The 25,061-nt window shown below is 41.2% G+C and overlaps 1 protein-coding gene across 6 annotated transcripts in view; it reads right to left on the reverse strand.

Moving 5' to 3' along the window:
* NFIA (nuclear factor I A) overlaps positions 1-24,308 on the reverse strand; it is a 349,943-nt gene extending 325,635 nt beyond the window's left edge. Inside the window, exons 1-2 of one of the 6 annotated variants that reach the window (XM_074376373.1) lie at positions 24,288-24,308; positions 13,176-13,707 (exon numbers count right to left, since the gene is read on the reverse strand). In XM_074376373.1, the coding sequence (XP_074232474.1) occupies positions 13,176-13,707; positions 24,288-24,290 (535 nt within the window). In that variant the 5' untranslated portion in view covers positions 24,291-24,308. Of the gene's footprint in view, positions 1-13,175; positions 13,708-19,093; positions 19,647-24,287 lie in introns of those variants that run through there. The other 5 variants (XM_045512652.2, XM_045512658.2, XM_045512665.2 and 2 more) reach the window with 5 other exon arrangements.
* Positions 24,309-25,061: the final 753 nt, after the last annotated feature.

Consider the following 25,061-nt stretch of genomic DNA (forward strand, 5'->3'; position numbering starts at 1 on the left):
CAGTCTCAAGATTAGTTATGTTCACTGGGTCACTCAGTCCAGAAAGGTAACTTACTCATGCTAATTACCCCACGTTTGTGTCAATACACCTTGCCCTTACTTAAACACTGCATTTATTGTCTTGATAACAAATAAGAACCTTCAATAATGCACAGCATTATTAAGTGAAAGGGGCCTTGTCAGAAGCACAAGTCACTCTATAACACTAAGTTCCTTAAGTCCTGAAATCCCCTCACAGAGTTCAACTCCTACCTTCAAAAGTTCAAGGGTTCAAGGCTAAGACATCAGTTTATTGAACTATCACCTAGGTGGGACTCTGCAACTGGGGATTCATTCCAAATCTAAAAACAAGCAATCCTTTTTTCCAGATGTCAAATTTAGGCAATGAGAATCCCCTGAAACAATTTCCCTCTAAATAACAGACTGAAAGTAGAAAAGGGGTGTTATATTGACTCATAATTATAGACTCATAATTCTAACCTGAATATATATAATTTAAAATGTATAGCAGTCTTAAAGATTGTTTACATTAACATGTTCAGTTTTATTTGTATTTCATGAAGAAAAAAATGGAAGACTGAAAAAAAAAACAGAATGAAGACCAGATCTGTAAAAACGCTACTCAGGATTACAAGTAAGTAATGGGCCTGGTGTGGGCAAGGAAGGAAGAGAAAGGCAGGGTGATTCTAGAGATTAGTAGTGAAAACGGAGACATTTTTAAACTTGTTAAACTTTCATTATTTGGAACCAAGACACTCTTAAAGTAAAGGGAACATCAGATATTGCTAAAATCATCAGGTAAATCTGGATATTTGTATCCAAGTGGCTTATTTAATCTGAAGTCAACATGGTTTTCCCCGGAGGAACTGAGCTGCTAGCATCCCAGGAACTCTACCAAGTTCTCGTACTGACTGGAAAACAAAGAAATCTGTCTTGAGTTCCATGATGTCCCACATGCCACTGTGACTAATCCCCAACCATTTTTATTTACAGTGTTCAGGATGAGTTTCTATGACAATCCCAGGCCGTTCTCCACGTTACACACACACACATTTTCTGCCTTTTGAAAATAATGACAGAACAAATCATTTCTTCTGTGCTCTGTCCAAAGAAAAACACACATACTAGTGGCTGCAAAAAAACAGATTTCATTTTCAGATTAAACAACAAGCAGATATAATAGGGACCAAGAAATGTCCACTATGTGGGACCACCGGGTCACCTCTGCGGTTGCCTGCATTTCACTTTTCGGACAAGCCACGGTTCTCCTTTCTGTCCCCGTCACAGCTGTCCCGTTACCACACCAGCACACTCACTCAGGGCCATGCTTTCTGACTGAATGTCACACCTACCTGTCTGCTTTTCACAAGAGAAAGAAAGGCAGAGCGGCCTGAGACCTCGGATGACTTAAAATCCACTTCCGTGTCCAAGTCTCAAGATGGCTAGCTTGCTCCGGGGATGGAGCGAAGTAGGGGAACTGAAGCGGCTCTGCTGCTGGGACTTGGCTGAGTTTTAGGAGCCACTACCAGCTGCCAAATGAATTCACCACGGCTTGCTCTCGAGGCCTTCCCTGCGTGTCTGTCTGTCACTCCCTCAGTTCTCCTGCTGTTTAGTTTGCCTGTGACTCCGTTTTACGCTGCAGGATTACTCAAAGGATGTCCTTAAGAAAAGAAGTCAAACTTCTTTTGTGCACCACCAGCTTTCTTTAGAGAAAACATGCTACGGTGAACTATTAATAATAGAAACCACCTGTGCCCTGGTCTGTGTCTGCTTGGATTTTCTTTCCATTTACGTAGATACTTTTGACATAAGAAAACAAAAAATTAACACATAGTGGACGTATCATCAAATGATAGAATTCCTCCACATACACCAATTGCCCAGTCAAAAGGCAGTTATCAACAACCAGTTCTGCAAATGTTTAAAACTTCACATGGGCTGTTAGTTGGAAGAATCCTAATTTTAAAACGTCAAAAGCCTTAAAATCTGTTTCTGAAGAAATTTCATCTAAGACGGCGTCAACTCATCTCATGGCATTTTCTTCACCTGTTTGTCTCTGGTATGCAGCACAGTGCCTAATAGGTAGTGAGTGCTCAAAACATGTTTGCTGAGCTAAGTCGCCACACAACATGGTGCAACCTGTCAATAAAAGCAACCAAGATACATCTTCTAGGTCAACGTCAACCAAAGAGCATCCCTGATGCACATGGTAACAAGGGGCCACAACTACTCCCCACTTTGTACGAGAATTTTCTATCTCCAGAGCTCCTGGGGTGCATGGACTTAGCTTCCTCACCTGTAAAATAAATGTTTCCCCTAAGCTTCCTTCAAGTATGAAATTCTGAATCTATTAACAATCCAGAACAAGGTCTAGTTGCTCATTACTTTTTAAACTTCATAGAAAACAATAGATTTCAGCACTACTGTGGACTTTCAGAGAACACTTTTAAACCCATCCATAAATTCCAAGGTGCAGCTTAGGGAGTCTGGTACCTTGGGGAACACCTGAGAGACAAAAACAGGCCACAGAAGTGTTGGACCCAGTCACCGGCCCTCACCACTTCCTAACCATGTCCCATGGACACGCCTGTCTCCTCACCAGCATAAAGGCAATTATAAAAGCTCCCCTACCTCGAGGGTAAGGTTTATATGAAGAGCTAATAAAATAATCTATAAGAGCCAACTTAAATACCATAGAGGTTAACGCCGCTTGCCTGGGGTCTGGCGGGTCTGGCTCTCATCCTGGCTCTGCGACTCACCACTGGTGGTGACCTTGGGTGAGTTACCAACACTCTCTGAACCTCTGTTTCCTGAATAACAGAAGTAAACCACAACAAAAGCCTTCTACCATCTCTAGTAGCCACCACCTCCACCACCCAACATGAAAAATTCTCCCAAACCTGGAGAAGTCCAAAAAGGAAACAGAACAGAAACAAAGAAACCCACATAAAACCGAAGAAACCCATATCTACAATTCAGAAAACCAACAGAGCCAACCCTAAGAAATGGCCCCCATTTGTGAACTCTGTAAACTCCTCGAAGGGCCCAGTGTTTAAAAGAAGCTGCCACAGAATGCTCCAGCACAAAGCAAGACTTGCACGGTTACAGGGACAGCTTCTCCGTCACTGTTAGAAAGGTGACTGGGGACAAAGGGCCAAACATGCGAACCTCTGAGTGTGATCTCAGTTCCTCTCCAGTCTGTCTGTTTCCCTCCAGTTCTGCTGTCTCATGACCCGACTCCACTTACTCAGCATCGCCCCGACCCCAGCACCTCCAAGGCCCAACTGCAAATCAAGTAAAAAGCTGGGCATAATCAGTCTTTATACGGCAAAATTGAAAGTGTCTCTCTTTGAAGAATCACAAAGCTTTCTGTCTGAAACCTCTGACCTTTCTAGAGAAATCAGAGTCACTGTAGTTAAAAATGTAAGTGGTCAAAGTACAAAGGATTACATTTATCCATTTTGCATGTTTGCTGTCTTTTCTGAGATGAGGGGCAAATATCTTTAGAACAATTCGTTTTCCAATCCTAACATTTCAGGCTGCAAGATCCTCGTTCTCTAAGGACTGCACTCATCCTGGGCCTGATGGGGTGGCACTTTTCTGTTAATTCCTAGTCCCACCTTATTTCACAGAAAATCTAAAACATGTGATTCCAAACCTTTTTTTAAAAGTAAGACTTTTGTCTGGGCTGTAAATGAGCTGAGAAAATAATAAAAATTCATTTGAACCTTCTTAAAAACCACTGTAATCCCTGAATGGTCAGGAGGGTAAGGGATTTCTAAAAGTACATTTAAGAGAAAAAAGAATTCTTAATAAAAGTCCTTGTCACATATTAAGAGGCCATACAATAAAAGTATTGCAATGACTATCTTTCCCTGACAGGAACACACAACAATAGTTACGCTGTTGAACAGTATCAAGTTACAAAGACTTCATTCTCAGAAGTTACTTGAAACTACTCTCCCAAAGAGAACCTCCACCATTTAAAAGAAGGGGATAAAAAGCCAACCAGATGAATCAATCAGAAACTTTAGCAACTCAGTAATTTTTATATAAAACGCATCCACACAAAAACCTTGCCACAGACACACAAAGAAAGCTTTTGCCAAATTCGGATCCAGAATCCTCGCTTCATTTTAAACGTTTATAACCCACTCATCTGTAACTTCGAACTACTTAATGCCAAAAATACATTCTCAGGTATACGCTGTTTTCTGTCAACAACATTTTTAATATCTAATGTTATTTATGAATTATATTCAGCATAGAAGACGTTTATGATTTTCATTGTTAATCTGCTATTATATCTGAGCCCATCCAGCTCTGTTGAATAGAATGCTACCAAAGTGTATATGCAGATGCACAGTATCTTAATTACTCATTCTACAGTGAGCTCTTTAAGCGTTTCCATTCCTCATTCATTTGGAATGTTTAAAAATGCCACAAGAAGGGCTTGATGTCATCTCAACACTGAAATCCATCTGTCTGTGGCCCTCTTTTGACTTGACTCCTTCTGCAGCCAAAATTTTCACAAAAGTTGATGAGAATTTGTCAACCTAAGGACGTGCAACGTCAGCTTCTTTGAAAGGCAACGGAATGTCTGAAAGTGACAATGGTGGAGTCCCGGAAGTACAATATTCACTTTGCACAGGAGCTTAAAATCAAGTAACTCACCCCTTTAAAATTAAAATACACAGAACAGGGGAAGAGGGAAGAGGTAGGCACATAACACACAAGAGCCAGTTCTGAGTTTCCTATCATAAGTAATATGTCCCTAATTTTGAAAATTAATGTTGTAGCATCATAGTTCCTATTATCCACTGATAAATACCTTTCTCTACCCAAAATTACCACTCAGATAAAGCTATATGACTCACCACAGATGTGTCTTCCCCAACAGCGTGAACATGTTGCACTGTCCAATCACGGGGCTGGCAAAACTACAACAGGAAACAAAATCACCCCAGCCATAGCAACAAAGACAACAGCCTGACAATGGCAGATGCTACAGAGACACACACACCAATTTTTAAATATTATTCATTTTAAAAATATGTTTTATTGCTACTTTTGCTTCATCTCACCTTTTTTAACCCAGAGAGCATTTCAAAAAAAGTATTACATGAATATAAATATTTACATGAATATAAATGTTCTGAAAATCATTTCTCCTTGGAAACTCACAGCTATTGGGACCACTGTAAACACTCCCCAGACATCGAAAGGTAGGCAGTACTGAACCTGAGGGAGAGGACCACGGGATGTGAGTCCTAGTTTTTTACTGCAATCTTCTTTTGTTTCCAATTAAATTACATTTATTACACACCTTAGTTTTCCCTTTCTAGGGTGGCTGGTACTCCACACTTTAACTTTTAGACTTATTAGCATTTCTAAAGAGACACTTAAAAATAAAGTTATATTTCTATTTTATTCAACATAAGTTTGGTTCAGCAGCATATTTTTAAAAATAAAGATAAGAAGAATTAATATAGAAATGAATTAATGTAATTTAAATTATAATTACTGGTCTTTTTTTCTATTTACAATGATACAATGCATGTTGAGTGAGGCTTTGAACTCCTGCACTGAAGTCATTAAGACGTAATCTTGCCTAAGTTTAAAGGGGTATTAAATAAATCCATCAATAAATCAGTCATTTAAGGGCATTAGGATGAAACTTGTCCCTATTTTCAATTTTCTTCCTTTGTCTTTTAAGTTAAAAAACAATTTTTTAACTAATAAAATTCCATTTTTGCTTTCTTTTAAATAATTATACATAGGCCATGGTCAAAGCATCTTTTTGGAGCAAAGTAAATTTAAAAATTTTAAATCTAATCATCAAGAGAAGTTAGAAATATATTATCTCTTGTGCATATAAAAATGTACAAAAATCTACCTACCAAAATATGACATGCAATTCTGATTTTTAAAATAATGCTTGCTTTAATTCTCAATGGCTTGCTAAAGCACCTAGAACCAATTCATCTTTCTCTTATCCTTCCCCCCAAAAAGTTCTTAAACCTATGTTATAATGCTTCTATTCACTAAACTTCAACATTCTGAAAACAAAAAAGAACAAGTCATTCCAGATTTTGACCCCAACACTAAAAAGCATGAGACCATGTCTCCCTCTCGTAACCAAGTGTGGCTTCGTTATGTGGCTAGAAACCAAACTCCACAGTAAAATATCTCCGTGGGAAGAGTCCGGATTTTGACTTATTTCCCCTTTTGATTCAAGGTAGGTGTGTGATACCATTTAAATGACATCCTACCCCAGACAACAGGCTATAAAGAGGGATATAGAATGGATCTGAATTTTATCTTTAAGAGCAAAGGATTTGGATTCAGGAGGCCTGGGTTTAACCATGCTCTGCACAAGTCACTTGGCACCTCTGAGACTTGATTTTCACCTGCACAAATGGACAGTGCATTACTTATTTACAGTACTTCTGTGAAGTTAAAAAAAAAAAAGAAAAGAAAAGAAATAAAAAGTAAAAAGAAAGCTACAATGTATGGCAGAACTTAGTACTGTGCTTGCTGCAAAACAGACACTCACTAAAAGTTGTCTGCCTGCCTGCCTGCCTGCCTTTTTTCCATTCGTCTCCTTCTCTCTACTCTCAATTGATCTAGGTCCAAAATATTTACCACTAGGAAAATATGTGAAAGACATGAAGAGAAATAAGTTTAAAATTCTCAAAAAAAAAATTAGAGTTATTCCACTTCAATCTCCAGTTATTAAGATCGTCCTAATCGTCTCTGAGTTTGAGATTAGCAGTATATCACAGAACAACACTCACCAAAATACATAACACAAATGAGCTTACTGCTCTCAATCTTATCTCATTTAGTGTCTTTTACAAATAGAACAGCAAAAGTATCCTCTGCCATGAAGTCGCTGCAACTTGTCATTTGCGGGCTCATTCCTTTGGCTCATAAGCCAGGTCTGTTTCACTGGAATATCAATCGGAGGACTAATTCCAGTAGATAATGTACACTTTCACCCTGCTGAATTACCATCACAAAACATGAAGCTTTGTTTTCTAATATTTTGGGAAAAGCCTAGGGAAGAAGTCATTTCTGTCTTAGCAGCAGCTAGAGAATTCTGATAAGTTTGGGGACCTTAAAGTTTGGATCAATCATTTCTACCTTACAGTTGCCTTAGTGGGCGATGGCCAAAATGTTGACAATACTGTAAGTTACCCTTTAAAAAGCAAAATGATAATGATAAACATCTCGCTAGCCCATTTTCCAAGTTTACCCATGCCACAGTGTCCCTCGCTGGACACCAAAGCACGACAGAGAGTTTTTGCAAAACTTTTCTTTCTAAAAATTTGAATACAACCTCCAAAAGCCCCCAACAGTCTCTAAGTCTGAAACAAGGAATGCAAATATTACTGGGAGATGGATTATAAATGCTCCACTTGATATCTTGCTGCTCAGGATCCTTTTAGTCATTACTTCAACCAAAACACTTTTTAGAGCATCTCCATTTGTGATTAAGTTCACGGTTTTCTGTTTCTCTTAACAAAACATGCTAGTTCATTCATTCTCCTCCTCCACCTGACTTCTTCCCTCCCCTGGCCCCATCTCCCAAGGATTTACAGTTTATAATATATTTAAAAGCAAGGTCTAATCTCTAAACAGCCATGGGGAAATTATTGCTGAAATGATAATAAAATGGTTTTTAGCACATTCACTGAATGCAATCTGTATTTCATGTTTTTTCTTCTATTCTAACCTCAGAATTGTTTTCAATAATCTATATTAACATTTGTGAGCAATTAGAATTGTTGCTGCTTCTGTGCAAATTTTAAAAAACAAACAGGCTGCTCTGCATCCTCTGGAAGCAGCTTGAGGCCTTAACCAAGTAGAACACCCAGTCCTACTGTGTACAGCAGTGACCACAACAAAGACTGTGGTTTCTCCCACACTAGCCCTAAATAGGTTTAAATTAATGCTATCCATCACTGGGTGGAAAAGAAGACAAGGCAAATCCAAGCCAGCAGCATTGGGAAATTTCTTACCAACACTCAAACCTCTGAGCCATAAATGAGCTGACCTCCTTTCATAGGTTCACTCCAGAACAACCCTTTCTCTCTGTTCCTGTACACTCTCGGCCTTTCAATTTCCCTCTTTTTCACTACATTCTAGATAAAGGATATTGCTACTACATTCTAAACAGAGGACATTGTTACAATCCCAGTTACACAGAAAACACTCAAGGATGTAAAAGCCGTATTTAATCTCAAGTTTGTTGACTGTTAATGCTATGTCTCCTTCAGAGAATTCAAAGATGAATGGAAAGATCAGTGAAATTTTCTAAAACGGTGTGCATATATACCAAAAAGTTACAGTAGATCAATCAGCCACAAAATCCACCTTCAGTTTAGTTTAAGGTTAGAGTCAGAATTTGAGAAAGGGCGGTACTTGCTCTCTTCATTAAATATCACTATATGTTAGTCTTACCCCTGCTTTTTCCAAATACAGTTTACTACTATAAATCACAGGTGCTAACTGCACAACTTTCTACTAGAGAGTTGATTAAGGTACTGAAGAAGTTTAATTGCATAATGTATAGTCTTAGAATTGTGTGTAAACACACGTACACACAAATGCTTGTTAACAGCATACTGAATATATTTCAGATACGTACTGTTGCCACAAACTAACTTGGTAAGTTACCTAAACATTTAAAAATTATCAGAACTAATTTGGCATAAAATTACAAACTGTAATAATCTAATATTACTCACTTAAAATTTTTACAATTATTTTTCTGAATGCACTGATAACTTTACACAGATAGTTACGCTGTATTTAAAGCACCAGCTTAAAAAAAAAAAAAAGAAATCATTCCCATTGCTCTAAACAGCACTCTGTGTGCAGCCTGGGTGTGCGCACACATGCACACGAAGCGCACACACGCTCAGACACAGACACTCTTCATCTTACACCTGCTCTGAAGCAGTAGGAAGTGAATTCTCAATCTGTCAACATGACCATCTGGTCTATCTGCATATCACGGCTTTCTCTATTACTGTATGAAGGAATGGCAATCACAAAGCCAAAATAAAACTAAAATGCACCTGAATGGGAGTCTGTCTCTCTTTCTCTTTGTTGAAACGGAATAATACATGGCCTCTTAGAGCAAAACCAGCAGTAACGTAAATAATTTAAACTGAGCGTTCAGGACAGCGTAATTAAGTGAACAATATGGCACAGGTAATGTGGTAATCAGTAATACCCCCGTCGGGGTTCCAGGACAGGTACCAGACTTCCCAGACACTGCCACAGCTCTTTCAGTAAGTGACAGGACCTTTACTATCCAGGGTCCAAGCAACACTAGGTAAAGGCGGTAACAGGAGGAGTGTGGAGGTAATCACGTACAGTAACTACTATACTAAAACAATACTGCAAAAATGTTCACTTTGTACCTTAAAACTAAACTACTACTGCTACCATTAGGACACGTTCAATTCACTCTCTCACTGGCTAATTGACAATTCCAGCAACTACCTGACAAATTCTGGTCACTTATTAGTCTTTCAAAGTGAATTTTAAGGCCACTGAAAATATTTCCGACCTTAGAAATTTTTTCATCTGCAAAAAAGTGAAGATGCTCACTGTGATTTAGCTTCTGGGCCTAAGGCCACTTGAAAATTAGCAAAGTTGAATTAAACATAATTCTATTTGTTTAATTTTGGTTTTTAAATGTCTCTACACAGCTGCCTCAGCATTCATTCTTACCCCCCAGCAGATAATAACTATGAAAAGTAAATTGTGACACTGTCATTTTATGGCCTAGATACAGCAACATACCTCTCTCCGAGAGATGAGCCCTTAAAAAGTCTAACCTCTTACAAAATTTAACTAACTCAACTGAGAATCTTTCTAGAATCTGATTACATTACCAGAAGTTATACAGAAGCAGTTTAAAAAAAAAAAACTCTCCAGAAAGTTCTCGGTTGAGTGCCTACTAATGAACAAAGGTTAACTTTATCTAAAAGGTCAAATGCCTGGTGGCTAAGGTTATGACCTTAACAACTTAAATTGTGACCTTGCCACGTGCCGGGTATATTGTAGATTCTGATACAGATCATCTGGTAAAGACTGGCCATAAATTAGCTTTACTGTTACACGCCCACAAAGAAAACCATTTGCCGCAATACCATAATATCTCCAAGTTGTCCTATGATCCAGGGGAAGGACGGCTCCAACAGAGACCAAATTCAGGGCATAAAATGGTTTTACTCTTTTATACTTTTAACGAGATGAAATTCTCAGGCTTATGGAATCACTCCGATTCCATTACACTGGGTACTGTTTATCAGCCACAAAATTCACACAGTTCTAATGCCCCTGGATTTACAGGGGGGAAAGAAAAGGAATGCAGTTTATGTATTGTATTTTAGCGTCTCAATAAGTCTTAGAATAAATCACCTCTGCTTTTAAAGAAGGATTGATTCTGCATTAGCTTCCCATATTTACATGTGTGTTCTAAGATTTCAACTTCCTTCCAAAGAAGAGGCCGAGGCATGAAGCAGTAATTATTGTATGCATTCTCAGAAAGAAAAAAAGATCTTTCTATGGCCATCAAGGGAGGGGGAAAAGGCATTTCAGAAGGAAAAAAAAAAAAAAAACATTTGAAAGAAAGAGAAGGGAGAGAGGAAAAAAAAAAGGCTATAGGTGAAACGGCCGCGATGGTTTTGGCATGTTTCTCCAAGCACGTTTCAGAGTCTCTGCCTCCTGCCAATATTGGCAAGTTCTCAAAACTTTTAAGGAGGTAAAAACATTGTTTAGTGTTTACAAATCTTCAGTATTATAACAGATGCTTGTCAAATCAGTTGTATGTGAGTGGACCGATCTACCTCCTATTTGTATTGGCAGCTTCCCTTCCACAAATAACAGGTCTCCGAATCTCTTAAATCAAATCTGGAATATTTTCAGACAAAAGGCCCTGCGCACGTCCCCTCAGATCCGGACCCGTGCGCACAGGCGGCCAGGGCTGCGCGGGCAGAGCCAATGGCCTGCACTTGGCCGGGGTTCAGGCGACCGAGGGATTCTGGGAGACGCACGAAAACCAAACCGAAAGGTAGTCTGATCCACGGTGCTGTCAATAAATCTTTCATAAGCAATAAGGATGCTCACTCTGCTCAGCAACCTTCTCCCTGCCATTTTACCAACATCACCATTCAGGTCACTGAAACCACCAGCAACCGTGATGCCTCTAGGATGAGGAGTCCCAGCACAGGCACAAACCCAACAGCGAAAGAGAACATCCTGGATGAAACGGCCGCAAGAGTGAGAAAGCCTCCATCTCGGGGAATCTGACGGAGAGGTTCACAGTTAAAGCTTAGAAGGGATGCTGCTCACACTGATTAACGGTAACAGGTATTTCATTTCCATGTTTCCCCTTAAGGAAGCATATACCACGATGGGCATCACCCATTGGCACCTGCAATTTTCTACGTTGGTCCATTAGAGCATTTACTATCGCTTATGAATTGTTTACTTCTCCAAATACTGAAGAGATTAAACACAAGATTTTCAAAGAGCACTCCCTGAAAGCCCCTCTGACACTCACACTTTTTCTGCACCTTGCCCCAGCAGAATCTCCACTTATATATGCAAATAAATTTTTAAAAAATTGTAACCCTGCTTTTTCAATAGACAAAATGAAGTAACAACAATATGGTCAACAGGGGGTTAAGAAAGGGCCACCTGTTCTTGTTTAGAGGTCATTTGAGAAAGATGTGGCCTTTTCCTTTTCGCTGCCCATAACTGGCTAAAGCAACAGGCGCTTCTTATAATTAAGTATACATTTTCAAAAACCCAAATATTTGAAACACTTACAGATCACATCCTCTAAAATACTCATCTATCCCCTGCCAACAGAATGCAAATGATGATGTGACGTGCTTGCAAAGTAAATTTCTCCAGTTTCTTATGTAAGGACAGATGGATAACAAAAGTTCTCTTCCTAAAACATATATTGAGAATAATAATAGAGAACAGGCTATCGGCTGGCTGCTTTGAAAAAAACAGCTCACATTTTTAAAATTAAAAATGTTTTGCCAAACAATACAGAGTCGCTTTTACAGGTAGCATCTTTTCTTTCCTTTGTGAAAAAATACATACATACGTGAACCCCCAAAACAACCTACTGGTAGGACGCCACCACCTTCTTTCTTCCATCTGGCTCAAGTAACTGCTATGAAGGTAATCCAGCGAGACCAGTATGTACATATAAAAAGTCAGCAAGTTACACAAGACCTGAGCTTTCACATCACACAATGAGCATTTTGTCTAAAACAAGGCGAAAGGAACAAAGTGAAAATGCACTATTTCATCCAGCCCTCAATATTATTATCCTGAATGCTACTCTACATGCTGTAATATGAACAGGTAAAACATGCCTTGAAAACCGCCTTGGAACAATAATTTCATTATGAATCAAAGCAACTCACTAAATCAATTATCAATACTGATTTCTCAATGTGTTCATGTGTCAAACCATACAGGTTTGGTTACTTTTAAGATTAGCTTCTCCATCAATTACTTAAAGAATTGGTTTCTTTTTCCCTTAGCTTTCTTAAACAGTGCCAAGTATTCCTAATGAAAGCCACTAAGTTTGCGTATTAATGTGACTTTTTTTCCTTCATAAATGATCAGCAATTTGATAGCAATCTTACCTCCAACCTCTTCTTAATTAGCAGAGGGTTCAAGTGACCCCAGTAGGTTAAAACACTCCCAAAAGAAAAGCAACTAAAAATATTGCCTCACTACCAAACTAAATGCCTTTTAACTAGATCACCTGCCAGTTCAAATATGCTCTTTATTACGAAGGTTTTTACACAGCTTTTCTCAGCCCTCATCAAAAAATGAGATTTAAACATATGCCATAACTGACTACCAACACCTTTGATAACACGGCTTGCCAAAAGAACTGAACTTGGCGAGAATTCTCTCAAAGCTATGCTTTTCCACCTGAATGAAGGTGGACCCTCCAACACTGGAGTGTCTGGCTCCTCTGCCATTGGTCTACCTTTGACAGCACACTGTCGGCGGGGACGCGGCCTGCCGTCGGGCGTCCCAGAATGTCCCAGCATAGACAGAGGTCGTCAGGAAAGAAACCCACGCCAGCAAGTGGGACGACTTGTCCCCATCGCACTTACCTGCTGCATGCACAAAGTATGCCAAATATAAATCGAGTTCCTTAACAGAAACCCCTATGTGATGGGGCTGGACACAGAGCCCTGGGTTAGAGCACTGCGGGGACTTTACAAGGCGCTCGCCATCAGTACTTTCCAGCGGAATACCTTTAAATAAAATCACCATAACAAGGTCCAACCTCCAGACTTTATCTGCCTGGCGGAGGCAGTCAATTCTTCGCATCTTGCCTTTCTGGTCAGGGTTGGAAAGAACACAACACGGAGGCTTTTTCCCTGTAACTGTAAGAACAAAATCCTCTCGGTACTCGGGTCGGATATCTTTCCGCAACTTGGCCAGAAGTCGAGATGCCCACTTCTGCTTGACCTCTGGTTTTTCACTTAGCAACTCATCCTTCACGGCTCTCTCTTCTTCTTTTGACATACGCTTTTCATGTTTTTTGAAGTATTTTCGTTTTCGGGCCTGCAGGTTGAACCATGTGTAGGCGAAGGCTCGGACGTGGGGCAGAAGTGCTTCGATGAAAGGATGAAACTCATCCTGGGGAAATGAATAAAAACAAAAATGTAACTGTAATGAAAACAAAAGGAAGCAACATTTCTTCAGATGGTCACCTTAAAAAAAAAAAGAAAAAAAAACCTTATTTCACTTGAAATTTGATTCAAGCATTATGTTACCAAAATCATACATGGGATCCCTATGGGAAGTCTGATGGGGGAAAAACTATCAGTATCACGTCTCACAATATCAAAGAAGAAAACTGTTAAAAATTAAAAACTGTTTTGGTATGTTCACCGAAGTGTAACACGTTCTACTGTCAGGCCTACATCCCAAATCCTTTAGTTAGGAAGTGAAGTTTATCAAAATGGTTATAACAACATACAATCTTAACCCTATTTCAAGGAACGCATATCTAATTTTGCTCCAGCCTTGACCTCACTACTTGTAGTACAGCCAGGGCTCGGCCGCCAGATTGGCAAATCCTAAACATTTAGATGCCAGTCAATGTTTATGGAAGTCTAGGAGCAAAAATCATCTCCACGATCAATGAAAACAAAGACTTTCCCCTCTAAAAATATTGCATGTAGGCTCTGATCTGTTTCTTAGTCATTTTGGTAACATCTGAATTCCTTTTTAAGTGTGACAGTTGCACACAAATCTTTTTCGTCAAAAACTTAGAAAAATGTGGCAGGTCCGTATACAAAAGAAGAGATGAATTTGATATTCATCAGATTAAAATAAAAGATCTATGTCTAAGACATAATTGCTTATACTATAAAAATGAAACAAAAAGGAAAAAAAAGAAAAAACAAAGAAAAGCATACAAGCCAGATAGTAAACAGAATGCGTCACTGTGACAACACTGTTGCAACTAAATACATTTAATTTACTGACATGATTGTGAAATACCTTCAATAATAATCATCCCTAAAAAACAGAATAATTATTTAAATTTTTAAAATAGTATTTCAGGCTTTTTCTCACAGGGAAACAGGAAACCTGGTATATTCAATGTTTATGAGACTCCAGGAAAACCCTCATGGTTGCTTCTTAAAATTCAAGTAATTTAAAAGTAAAATTGAATTTAAAACATTTAAATTTTTCTTACTGTTTTATTAAAAATGTTTGATTCTTTTACTTGACATTTTCTTAGGAAACAGAAATATAAAATTAAGGAAAAATTAAACAGTAACCTCCACAAACCTTTCTGAGTCCATCTAACTTTTGATTAACCAACCCACACTAATCTTACATAACTTCTCTCCACCATACAATCCCCCTAAAAGATAAATTATTTACTTTCAAATAAATGAGGATAAGAAAACCAAAGAGATATTTGATGACTTTTTTTCAAAGGGTGTTGGACAGACAAATATTCTAAAACGCATTCTTTCTCGGTTTCTAATATCCATCTAAATTTATACTTTGGAGGCACGAGTAATTGTAATGTCCAAAATATTACTACTATTAAAGCAATTATTAATTTTTAATGTTCAAATGTAAACTGAGTGCTTAAAATTGGTGAAATATTTTAACAACCAAGCCTGTTAAAATATTGTAAATTATAATCAATCATCTAAACACTACATACAATGGGTTTTTTAAAGTTTATGTTAATATAATACATAATAAATCATTTCAATAATTGACATTTATTTTTTTTCTCTCTGAACAAATTTCAGGCTCTGTATTTCAAGTTGAGCTTTGAAAACTGCTCTTTTTCAATAAAAGACCCCAAAAGAGTTTCCTAACATGTGTGCATTCTTTAACTGGAGAGAAAACAGAGAAAAATACAAGAATTCTATTATCCTTTACCACAAACTATTAGCATTTTTAAAGTCTGGTGTTTGAGAATCTTTCCCATTGCTATACTTTAGAAGCGAGAAATGGGGTGGGGGGAGAATTTTTCAAGTCACAGTTTATCTAGTAAGGTATATGCCAAACAGCAAAGCATTTAAACATTACTAAATTCTGAGCTCATCCTTGAAATGCTATAAAACACATAAATTTGGGGTTTGAAACAGTCGTTCACATTGACTGATTTTCTTACATACACAGGACATGCTAGGGACCAGGCTCCGTGGAATTATGTAAAAACGCCTGGAGTCTACCTTAACTACAAAGTGAGCTTTCACCAAAGGAGGATTTCATTTTAAAGTCTCAGCCCCATTTTATAATGTGAAGAATAACTGAGATCCTAACAATTCATATTTATGTCAAAATGCTGTCTTATTTAAAAAGCTTTGTTAATGATAATAAACAGTTAAAATAACTCTCCTAATGTGTCATTTAAGTGTTCGAAGATACTCCCAATATGGTTCTCAGAGAACTGGGAACTGCGTTCATTCGTGTTCAAAAGGATTTTGTTTACCTGCCAACCAAATGCCCATATATCTCATCATAAAAATCCTTAAATGAGGCCAACTATGTCAACTAATCACTAAGAATAATCTAAATCCCCAATTTTGCATCAAAAGTATTTATAAGTTATTATTCCCCAAAGGTTTTAAGAATGTGCCAATAAAAGTGCACAACGTTTTGTGTAACTCTTACTTACATGAACCATTAAAGTGCTAGTTATTATTCTCAATGCACAATTAGAAATACTCCAGAACATCAAAACTAAAGAATATCATTAACTTGCAGGAAATGTCCAAGCACAGCATAAATGAGCTTTTTAAAAAAAATCCTATGCCTTTATAAATTATGTTGCTGCACATATCACTATAAGCTACATAATATTTCAAAATATTCAGGAGAATACAAAGAATATTTTACGTATGTACTCGATGAGAAAGTTACAGGCCACCAATAAAAACAAACCTGAAAACCTGTTTCAAACACGGTAGGACTTTGAATCAGCATCTTCAACGTTGATGTGTTTGTAAGTAAGCCAAGTTTCAGAACTACGGAATGCTGATACTTCTGGAACTACTTCTTGCAAAGGTTCACCTATAAATTTCTACTGTTATCATCTCACAGCCAGGTACATGATTTGGTTATGATATGCCCACATGGATTAAAATAGATGTCTGGCATTTTCCTGATAAAGTTTTATAAAACTGCATACACATATATGGAGTTTATTCTTTCCATTCAGAGTACTTTTTATCACTGCTTTACCGTTCTTTCTTTAATGACCAATAAACTACCTAAGTTTTTCTTTTTAAAACTGGCTCTAAAGCTTTATAAATATTCCAGCAAGTTAAATAAATTGTAAATCAATTTTTAAAAGAAGAACTCATAAAATATATGGCTCTCATTCACTATTTAGTGTACATTTTTTTCACAAACTGTTACACTAAGTAACCGTTTCTCTTAGTGGTGTTTCCAGAAGAAGGCCTACTGAATGTATTCATCACACTGCCAACTATATTAAAAAAAAAAAAACTTCTTAATTGATAATAGCTTATGAACCAAGAGAATCCGACTTTGTTAAATACCTGACTATGTCCTGGGCCTGCATGGATATATAGGTATCCTCATATATGCACCACCCCAAAATATAAACTTCTCTACTGAGAGCTAACTGAAGAGGCTAATGTGTCTGTTAAGGTCCCTCCCCACTACTGCAGCACACTGGTATTATCAACCAGTTCTATGTGTTGCAAACTTTTGCCAGCTAGAACTTCAGCCTTTGAATCTCAGCATTTTCACTGTAGTCATAACTCATTCAAATTATCTTACACTTTGCATCTTATCCATATGCAATTGTGAACCTTGCCAAAAGTGGTTGGAAAAGTTTCATTCCATACTTCCACAAGTTACTAAAATAGGAACTTTGGAAGTTTGTTAGGAAAAAAATTTAAAACTTTTACAATAACTAAAAGCAACTGCTATCCATTATTAATGCTAGGCCTAAATCCCAGACCATTTTAACATAAAAGATGCATTTAAGAGTCTTCTGAGATCAAATAGCCAGTATGTTACTGTTAGATACTGCAGTAAGAAGGAATGTCATGTGGGAAATAAATCCAGAATCTAGAGAGAAGAAACTCTTGATACTTTTTAGCCTTCCAGAAAGTATTCCAGTTAAACCGTTATCTCCTGCTAAATGAAGGCAAGAAGTGGTAGCAGGTTTAAGGGAGTGGTGAATTAACATTTTTATATGAAGCATACAAACTTCATGTGGGTGATTAATGGTCAGATCGCAATGTACCAAAACAGTCTGAAGGCTCACACTTTTTTCTTTTTAAAAAAAAAAATTTTTTAGCGCAAAATCACTTTGACTTCTTGTCTTTTAGTCAAAGAAAATAAATAATATATTCAAAAGAGACCAGATTTGTTGCCGTGAAGTAGCAATATTTTGCCTAGGGGTGGTGCAGACAAGGGAGGGATGGGAAGACAGGGCATGGAAAGGCGGGGTTGCTGGGGGCAAGAGAGACCCACGCTCCGAGTTGAGTCGGAGGGGAAAAGTTGCCCCCGTCCTGCGCGCGGAGCGGCCCGAGTTGCGCGGCGGCGGCGGCGGCGGCGGGAGGCTGCGGTGGCGGGGAGGAGCCGCGTCCGGGCCGGGCCGCCGCTCGGGCTCGCGGCCGGGAGCCCAACTCCGCCGGGCGCGCCCCGGCCGGCAGCCCGCGGCCTCCGCCGCTCGCCGCCCTGCGCACCGTGGGCTCGTCCCGGCACCGAAACTTTCACTGGGGAAAGCGAGCCGGCGACGGGCGGCGAGGACGCAGGCTCCACACGGCCGGCGCGGGGGGACGCGCGGCCACACGGCCCCGAGCCGCGGAGCCCCGGGGCCGGCTCGCCGCCGCCGGCCCGCGTCCGAGGGGCGCTGTCCCGGCCGGGGCCCGGGGCGCTAGCCAGCGTTCCTCCCGCGGCCGGACCCCAAAGGCTGACAAACAATAAACAAAAGTAAGAGTTTGGGGAGGCTGCCGCGGCGCGGGCTCGGCGGGCGGGTCGTGGGCGAGGGGACCCGAGTTCTCCTGCAGCCGGGGGTGCAGCGGCCCCGAGCGTGCGGGCTGTGCGGGGACTCCGTCCGCGGCCCCCTCCACGGGCGCCGCGGAACTACAGAAACCGGCCTCGCGACTGCAGAAACGCTGAGTCCAGATTTCAGCGTGTCATGGGCTGCAACCCCGCTGAAACACGTGCGGGGCGTCCGAAAACACCGCCGTTCCGCAGTCAATCGCCCCGATATTAATTAACGCATTAATAAGAGGGCGCCATTAGCCATGTGCCCACACAAATGGCCGTACAAGAGGAATGCACCCGCATGGAAACAAAGTTACTTTCTTAAAGCTGTATTTCTCCGCCCCCCCTTCCACGAGCTCACGCGCACACACACAAACACGCGCAGACACGGGCACACCCCAGGACCCATGCCCCGGACCCCGCCAGCGCGGGGGTCCCGGGCACCCCCGGCCCGGCCGCAGGTCTGCCCCCGCCAACCCAACCCCCCCAGCCTCTCCGCATCCAAACAGCTGCTTACCTGGGTGAGACAGAGCGGAGAATACATCACTGCCGGGCGGTGGGGTGTGCGTGTGCGTCTGGGTGTGCGGTTTGGAGGTGTGCGTGAGTGCGGGTGAGAAAGGAGAAAGAGGGAGAGAGGAGGAGAGAGAGAGAAGGAGGGAGAAAAAAAAATCAAGCCTGCTTCTTGCGTTCACATTTCCAACTCGGCTCAACTGCAGCCAGCCAGCGCTATTGCCGCTCCATGAGCTGAACTTTAACCCCGCCTAGAGTTTCCCTACACTCCACTATACATGTCTACTGTACGCGGGCGTTAAAGGCATAGCGCACCCTTTCCCGCTCCCGCGCCCGCCGGCCCGGTGCCCGCGAGCTACCCGCGCGCCCGCCTCCGCCTCCGCTCTGCACCGCACCGCACGGCCGCCGCCCGCTCGCGCCGCCGCCGGGGCGGGGGGGGGGTGCGTGGGGGAGGGGGCGGCTGCGGCGCCGCGCGGCCAGCCGGGTCCCGAGCCTCCGCGGCCGCTCGCGCTCGCTCCTCGCTCGCTCCCTCTCTAGCTCCCTGGCTGGCTCGCTCGCTCGCTCGGCACCCCCGCCCCCCCGTCCCCGCTCAGCGCATTACTGGGTAACGCAGTGAGGAGCAGTTACAGTCTGTACTCCCGGGCAGCTATAGGCTGCCACAGGATGTGCTTAAGCAAACAAAACTACTTTTCCTCGTCCCCATCCCCCAATCCCCGCCGCAGACCTTCGCGGACCTCGGTGGAGGACTTGGGCAACTTTGCGAGGTTGCCCTGCACCCCTCGGTTCCCTGCGTGGGTACGAAGAGAACCGCGGAGAAGGTCAGGGGGCAAATTTGCATGTATGCAAATTTTTTAAAAAATCAGACCTCCTAGGTAACTTTTTTTTCCCTTCTGAAACGCGGTACGCCTCAGAGCATTGTAATCTCTCCAACGAAGCTTTCTGTGGGAATAGATCGTCGGCAGAGGTAATTATGCACAAAATTCTGCAAACTTTGTGCAGCTTCAGTCCTGTGGCCTCCTGAAGCGGGGGTGGTGGGGGAAATTTTCACAAGGAAGATTCACCGGATTTGGGGGCTGGGGGGGTTGTCTGGAGGAAGGGAGGCGGAGATTAATGAGCGTTCTCCCTCCCAGGACTATGAAACTAGTGGGTTTGAACACAGACGCCATAGAAAAAGTTCTATCACGTTCAGAAACAACAGTGGTTTAGCTGTGACATCTTTTTCTTTTTAGGAGGAGAAAAAAAATGCGAAAGGGCTGTCCCCTTAGGGAAGGGAGATATTCTGGTCCACAAACGCGTGCCCAGAACTGGACATAGGCTATCATTACCGTCCCTGTTCCTGGGACACCTCTGGAAGGGTGCCTTTTAAGAATCCCCTCTTTTTCCCTCCCCCAGGTAATAGTTCTTAAAATGGAAAAGAGCTTCCTGCAATTATTTTAGGTTTGCTAAAGTATTGTTTTGGCAGAAAAGGGGGGTGGTTTTTAGGGTTTGGCAAGTTGCCAATAAGCCTGCTTTTCCAGTTTTTTTTAACCTCATATTTTCTCTTTAGGTTCTCCTCACTGCTGGGGGGGGAAAAGTGTACCTCCTTCCTCCAAACCCCCATCCCATCACTTCATCCTCATCTCCCTCAGTCTAGTTTGCAGCCTGCTGCATTTTCTAAACCTTCTCAAAATTCCAAAAGGAAAGATGAGTGTATCACGTTGAAAGACTCTGGCACACAGACAGGGGAATCTGCACCTTGGTAGAGGTTACACAGCTAGAGAGCCTCTAAAAAGAGGAAATTCCTGTAGGAATGCCCACTCTGCAGGTGAGAGTGAGGTGGCATGTTAAGGCCACTCTCATTCAGACTCTCCCCCACGCACGCAACCCCCTCCCCTTTTTTTAAAGTAAGGGGCGAGAAATAGGCTACTGGAGAAAACAAAATAAAATCCTCTGAAATATTCTGCATCTTTCTACATTACTTTATGCTTGTTCTCCTGTTACTTTATTGCCAAAATAATTCCTGAATTCTCAAGAGACCATTTTCACACGCCCCGCTTCTAAATACCCTTGGACATCTCTGTTATTTATTATGGGGTGAGAGGAAGTAATGATTTAAACCTTAAATGAGAGAGCCCCATTTTTCCAAACTAAACAACAGCTTTTCCTTAGTTCTTGTTGGACTTTAGTAAAGGAGAAACGCCCTAAAAGCCAAGCCGAGTTAGAGACAACATCCCTGGCCACGAAAACCTTTGCTGGGATCTATAACTTCAACGCGCTCCAAGTTTCCTCGATAGAAGTTTCTGGCTGACAGTTCCAACATGTAACTGAGGCACAGTGAGAAGTTATTGTTCCGAGTGTGTACTCTTGGGAAGCTCTCTTCCAGAGCAGATTAAAATCTTTCTTTTGGTGTATTAAAAAATAGAATTCACATCTGCTTCTTCCCAAAACAGCAAAGATTCTTACTTTTAATTAAATCTTACGAAAAAGAAAAAGGATTTAAAGAAGGAAAGAAAAAAAAGGACTGGCACGTCGCCCTTGTTTAAAAAAAATGGGGGAAAGTAATTTAATGCTGATATTTCTACTTTAAAAACTTCTTTTGTTGCAGCAGTGGATGTGCCCGCGATTTCCAGCTTTTGCGGTTAGCAATATTATCTTAAGTAACTTTTGGCGCCCTTCGTAAGACTTTTGGATATGGGACGATTGTTTGCGCCCTCTAGGCAGGGGCTGGATCCAAGTTCAGCACCAAAGCCCTTCACATCCGCTCCAGCTTTCTCTCCTATCTCCGCCAGCTCCCGCTCCCTCCCCCGCGTGAGGAGGGGGGGTGGCGGGGAGGTGGGGGAAACACTACAAAGCACAGTTCCAACTACAGCCTTTGGAAACAGGACTGAGAAAAATACAGTAGAAGAGTTACAGTTACAGAGAGGCTTCTGGTAACTTTCTCTCCAACAGGCATAAATTTAAACACACACACAAAGAAACAGATGTTCCTCAAAGGGCAGTCTGGGGGTAAAAAACATTTCCAACTCTCTCCCCTCTTCCCAAGTTGAAAAAGTAAATCCTTGTCCAGAGTTCACAGAGATACTAAGACACTTGAAAGAGAGCAGGGATGGAGGGCATACAGAAGAAAGAAAAGGACAGTGGAGGAAACACAGGTGAACTACGAAAACTAGTTTACTGCAATCATATAAATGACCCATTGTTAGGAAGGATAAACCCCTTATTGGAAATAACCAGTCCAATCATTTATTTTGCAAGTGCTAGGAGGCTGCCTTGAAATGGGATTGTCTCTGCGCAAAGGAGGCTGCTGTCATGCTCTCTGCTATCCATATTCTTCCTGGCACAGAGCCCAGCCTTGCATTTGCTGTGTTTTATTTGCAGAAATGTTACCTTGCCAGTTTCAGTGAAATCCTCTTAGATATATAAATTACGTCAATAAGGTTTCACTTATATGTACATCTCAAATACCTCTCATTTCGGTGGTTACTTAATAGGAAAATCTTATTAATGTGATTTAGATTTTAATGCCCAAAGCAGTGAAGACAAAATTGGGGTTCATAAGTGACAATGCCATTTGCTATAGCTCTTCCCAAGACTAACTTTATCACTAGCATTTTATAACATTTTTCTTCTCTAGTTTTTTGACCTGCAGTCACATGGGTGCAGATTTTTCTTACATGCGTATCTTCCTAAATTGAATCATGTTGCTGAACTGAGCATCCAAGCAGATTCTTACATCAAATGCCCAGGCCAGATTTGATTAGAAGGCCTAAAGCCTTGGGAAATAGCTCGATGGGAATTTAATCCAAAGATGGGAAAGAGCCCATATTATTTTCCATTCACTTCCCAACAGAATTAGGTGTCTACACTGCTCAGAGGGAAGGAAGAGATGGATATATTTTAGTCAGAAGCTGCCAGCTACTGTCTCCAAGACAAGCTACTGCAGTTGGTTTCCACTGGATTGGTGTCAAAGACTTGTCCAAGAGGCCAGACTCCAGCTAAGAGTTAGCAAGTCAGCAATCTTCCACACACACCCTCTACAGGGGTTATTGTGGTAACAAGAAGAAATGTGAACTTGGCCAGTCTCAATATCCTATTCGCTACTGACCGTATATTTGAACAGCAGAATTCGAGAAAAGTCAAGAAAAACACTCTCGTTCTTCCCCTCTTCCTTTCAAATGTATAAAACAGCTGCCAGTCCACCTGTGAAACATTCTCTTTTCCTTAAAACTCTTGTTCAGAGTTCAAGAAGAGAGGCTTTGCCTATTCCTTCAAAGTACCTGAAAAGCCAAAGTTTCTAAGATAATCAGAGTGAGAAGTTTTGCAACGCTAAGTATGCAATACATTATTTCCCAAAGCTCACTACAGTCCCACAGTTTTTAAGCCACACATTTTTAAAAGTTGAACCTCACCTTCCACAACCGTTAACAACTTCCCGGATTTAAAAATAATAATTCATGCAAAGTTAAAAGATTCTCTAGCAGAATTTAAAAAAAAAAACTTTTCCAAAAGGCAATGAAGAAAGCATACGATTCACGCGAAAAATAAAATAAAACCCAATTAGTTTTTTTTTTTCTCTTGAACTTGAAAACACTTTCCTATTGTGCTTGCTAAATCCGGAAGAGCCTGTAGCTTTGACAGCTTGAACCACACCATCCCCTTCAGAGCGGCAGAGAACTTCAGATCTTCTCTGCCCCGCCCCCTCTGGCTATTGCGAACCATTGTACACCCAAGCTTCCTTATGATTGGATAAAGCTTTTGTCAATCTCCTATGTTGTCCCATTGATTAGCTGATCGAATCGTCAATTATTCTCCGGGTCCAGACGTTTCTTTTCGGGTTAGGTTGACTGCTAAGGCCAGACGTCTTTTTACAGAACAGAGCACGTACAGGATTTTTTTTCCCCTTTCTGGAACCGAGCAAGCGCTAGGAGGAAAAAAATCTGTCAAGCTCAGCAATTTTTTTCAAGTCTCGGGGAAAAAAAATAGGGAACCCGGTCCCTGATGCACACAGCAAAAAAAAAAAAAAAAAAAAACCATCCATAAAGCTACATCTTTAAAACAAAACCATCACAATAGACATTTAGCCAGCAATCATTTCAATGCATATGCAAGCTAGAGAAATTTTAAAGTCTTAACCATTAAACAAAATCATTCTACCCTTATAGTTGTTTATAAAACGCATATCGTATAAACGTAAAATAGAAAGTTTAAGATGTACCACGTACCATTGCAATGTAAAAAGAGTACGTGAGAAACTTTAAACTGTTCAGACGAATTGCTTCATTTGTTGTCCCTTTTTTTGTGCATTAAAAAAAAAAGATATCTATATAAACTTGGAACCGTTGAAAACCCGGAAGAGATTTTTTTAAAAGCTGTTGGCCAATTGCAGGCTTCTTGGAGATTTTTTTTTTTTTTTCTACTCCAAATCAGGAGGCTTTTGCAATTTCAATGCGCGCTCTCTGACTTTCTCACTGTCTCTCTCTCCTCTTTTGAAAGCGATCCAACCCGGGCTGGCTGGTTCTCAGATTCTCTCTGGTTTTGCCTTGTGTGCTTTGGATTGTACGAGACTTTGCAGAAGTTGCAATCGATTCGCAGTCCCTCTCTCCTCTCCCTACCCCCTTGTTTATTTCCGCAATCGCTGCAATTTGCATAGTAACCACGCACGAGGCGCCGGTGGCTGCCTGCAGAGGGGGCCGGGAGGGGGCAGGGAAAAGGCCTTGCCCCTTTCTCCCCTCCTCCCGTTGCTCTCCCGGCCAGTCCCCTCCTCCCCCACGGCGTATGGCCAATAGGAGCCCCAGCATTCAGCGCAAGCTCCGGTCGGGACACCGTTCGGAAGAAAAGCCTCTGTGTTACTAGGCCCCGCTCGCAGGATGGTGTTTTTGGCGCAGTAGGAGTTCCCCCGCTCGCGTACCTCGAAGCCAGTACTAGGGAGACGTGAGGATATAGTACCTTTGCCTGCGGTTGTGCGGGTTTTGCACGTTTGAATCAAGTCTGCACAC

Source organism: Camelus bactrianus, chromosome 13 (genome assembly GCF_048773025.1).
Source record: "Camelus bactrianus isolate YW-2024 breed Bactrian camel chromosome 13, ASM4877302v1, whole genome shotgun sequence".
Classification (NCBI taxonomy): Eukaryota; Metazoa; Chordata; class Mammalia; order Artiodactyla; family Camelidae; genus Camelus; species Camelus bactrianus.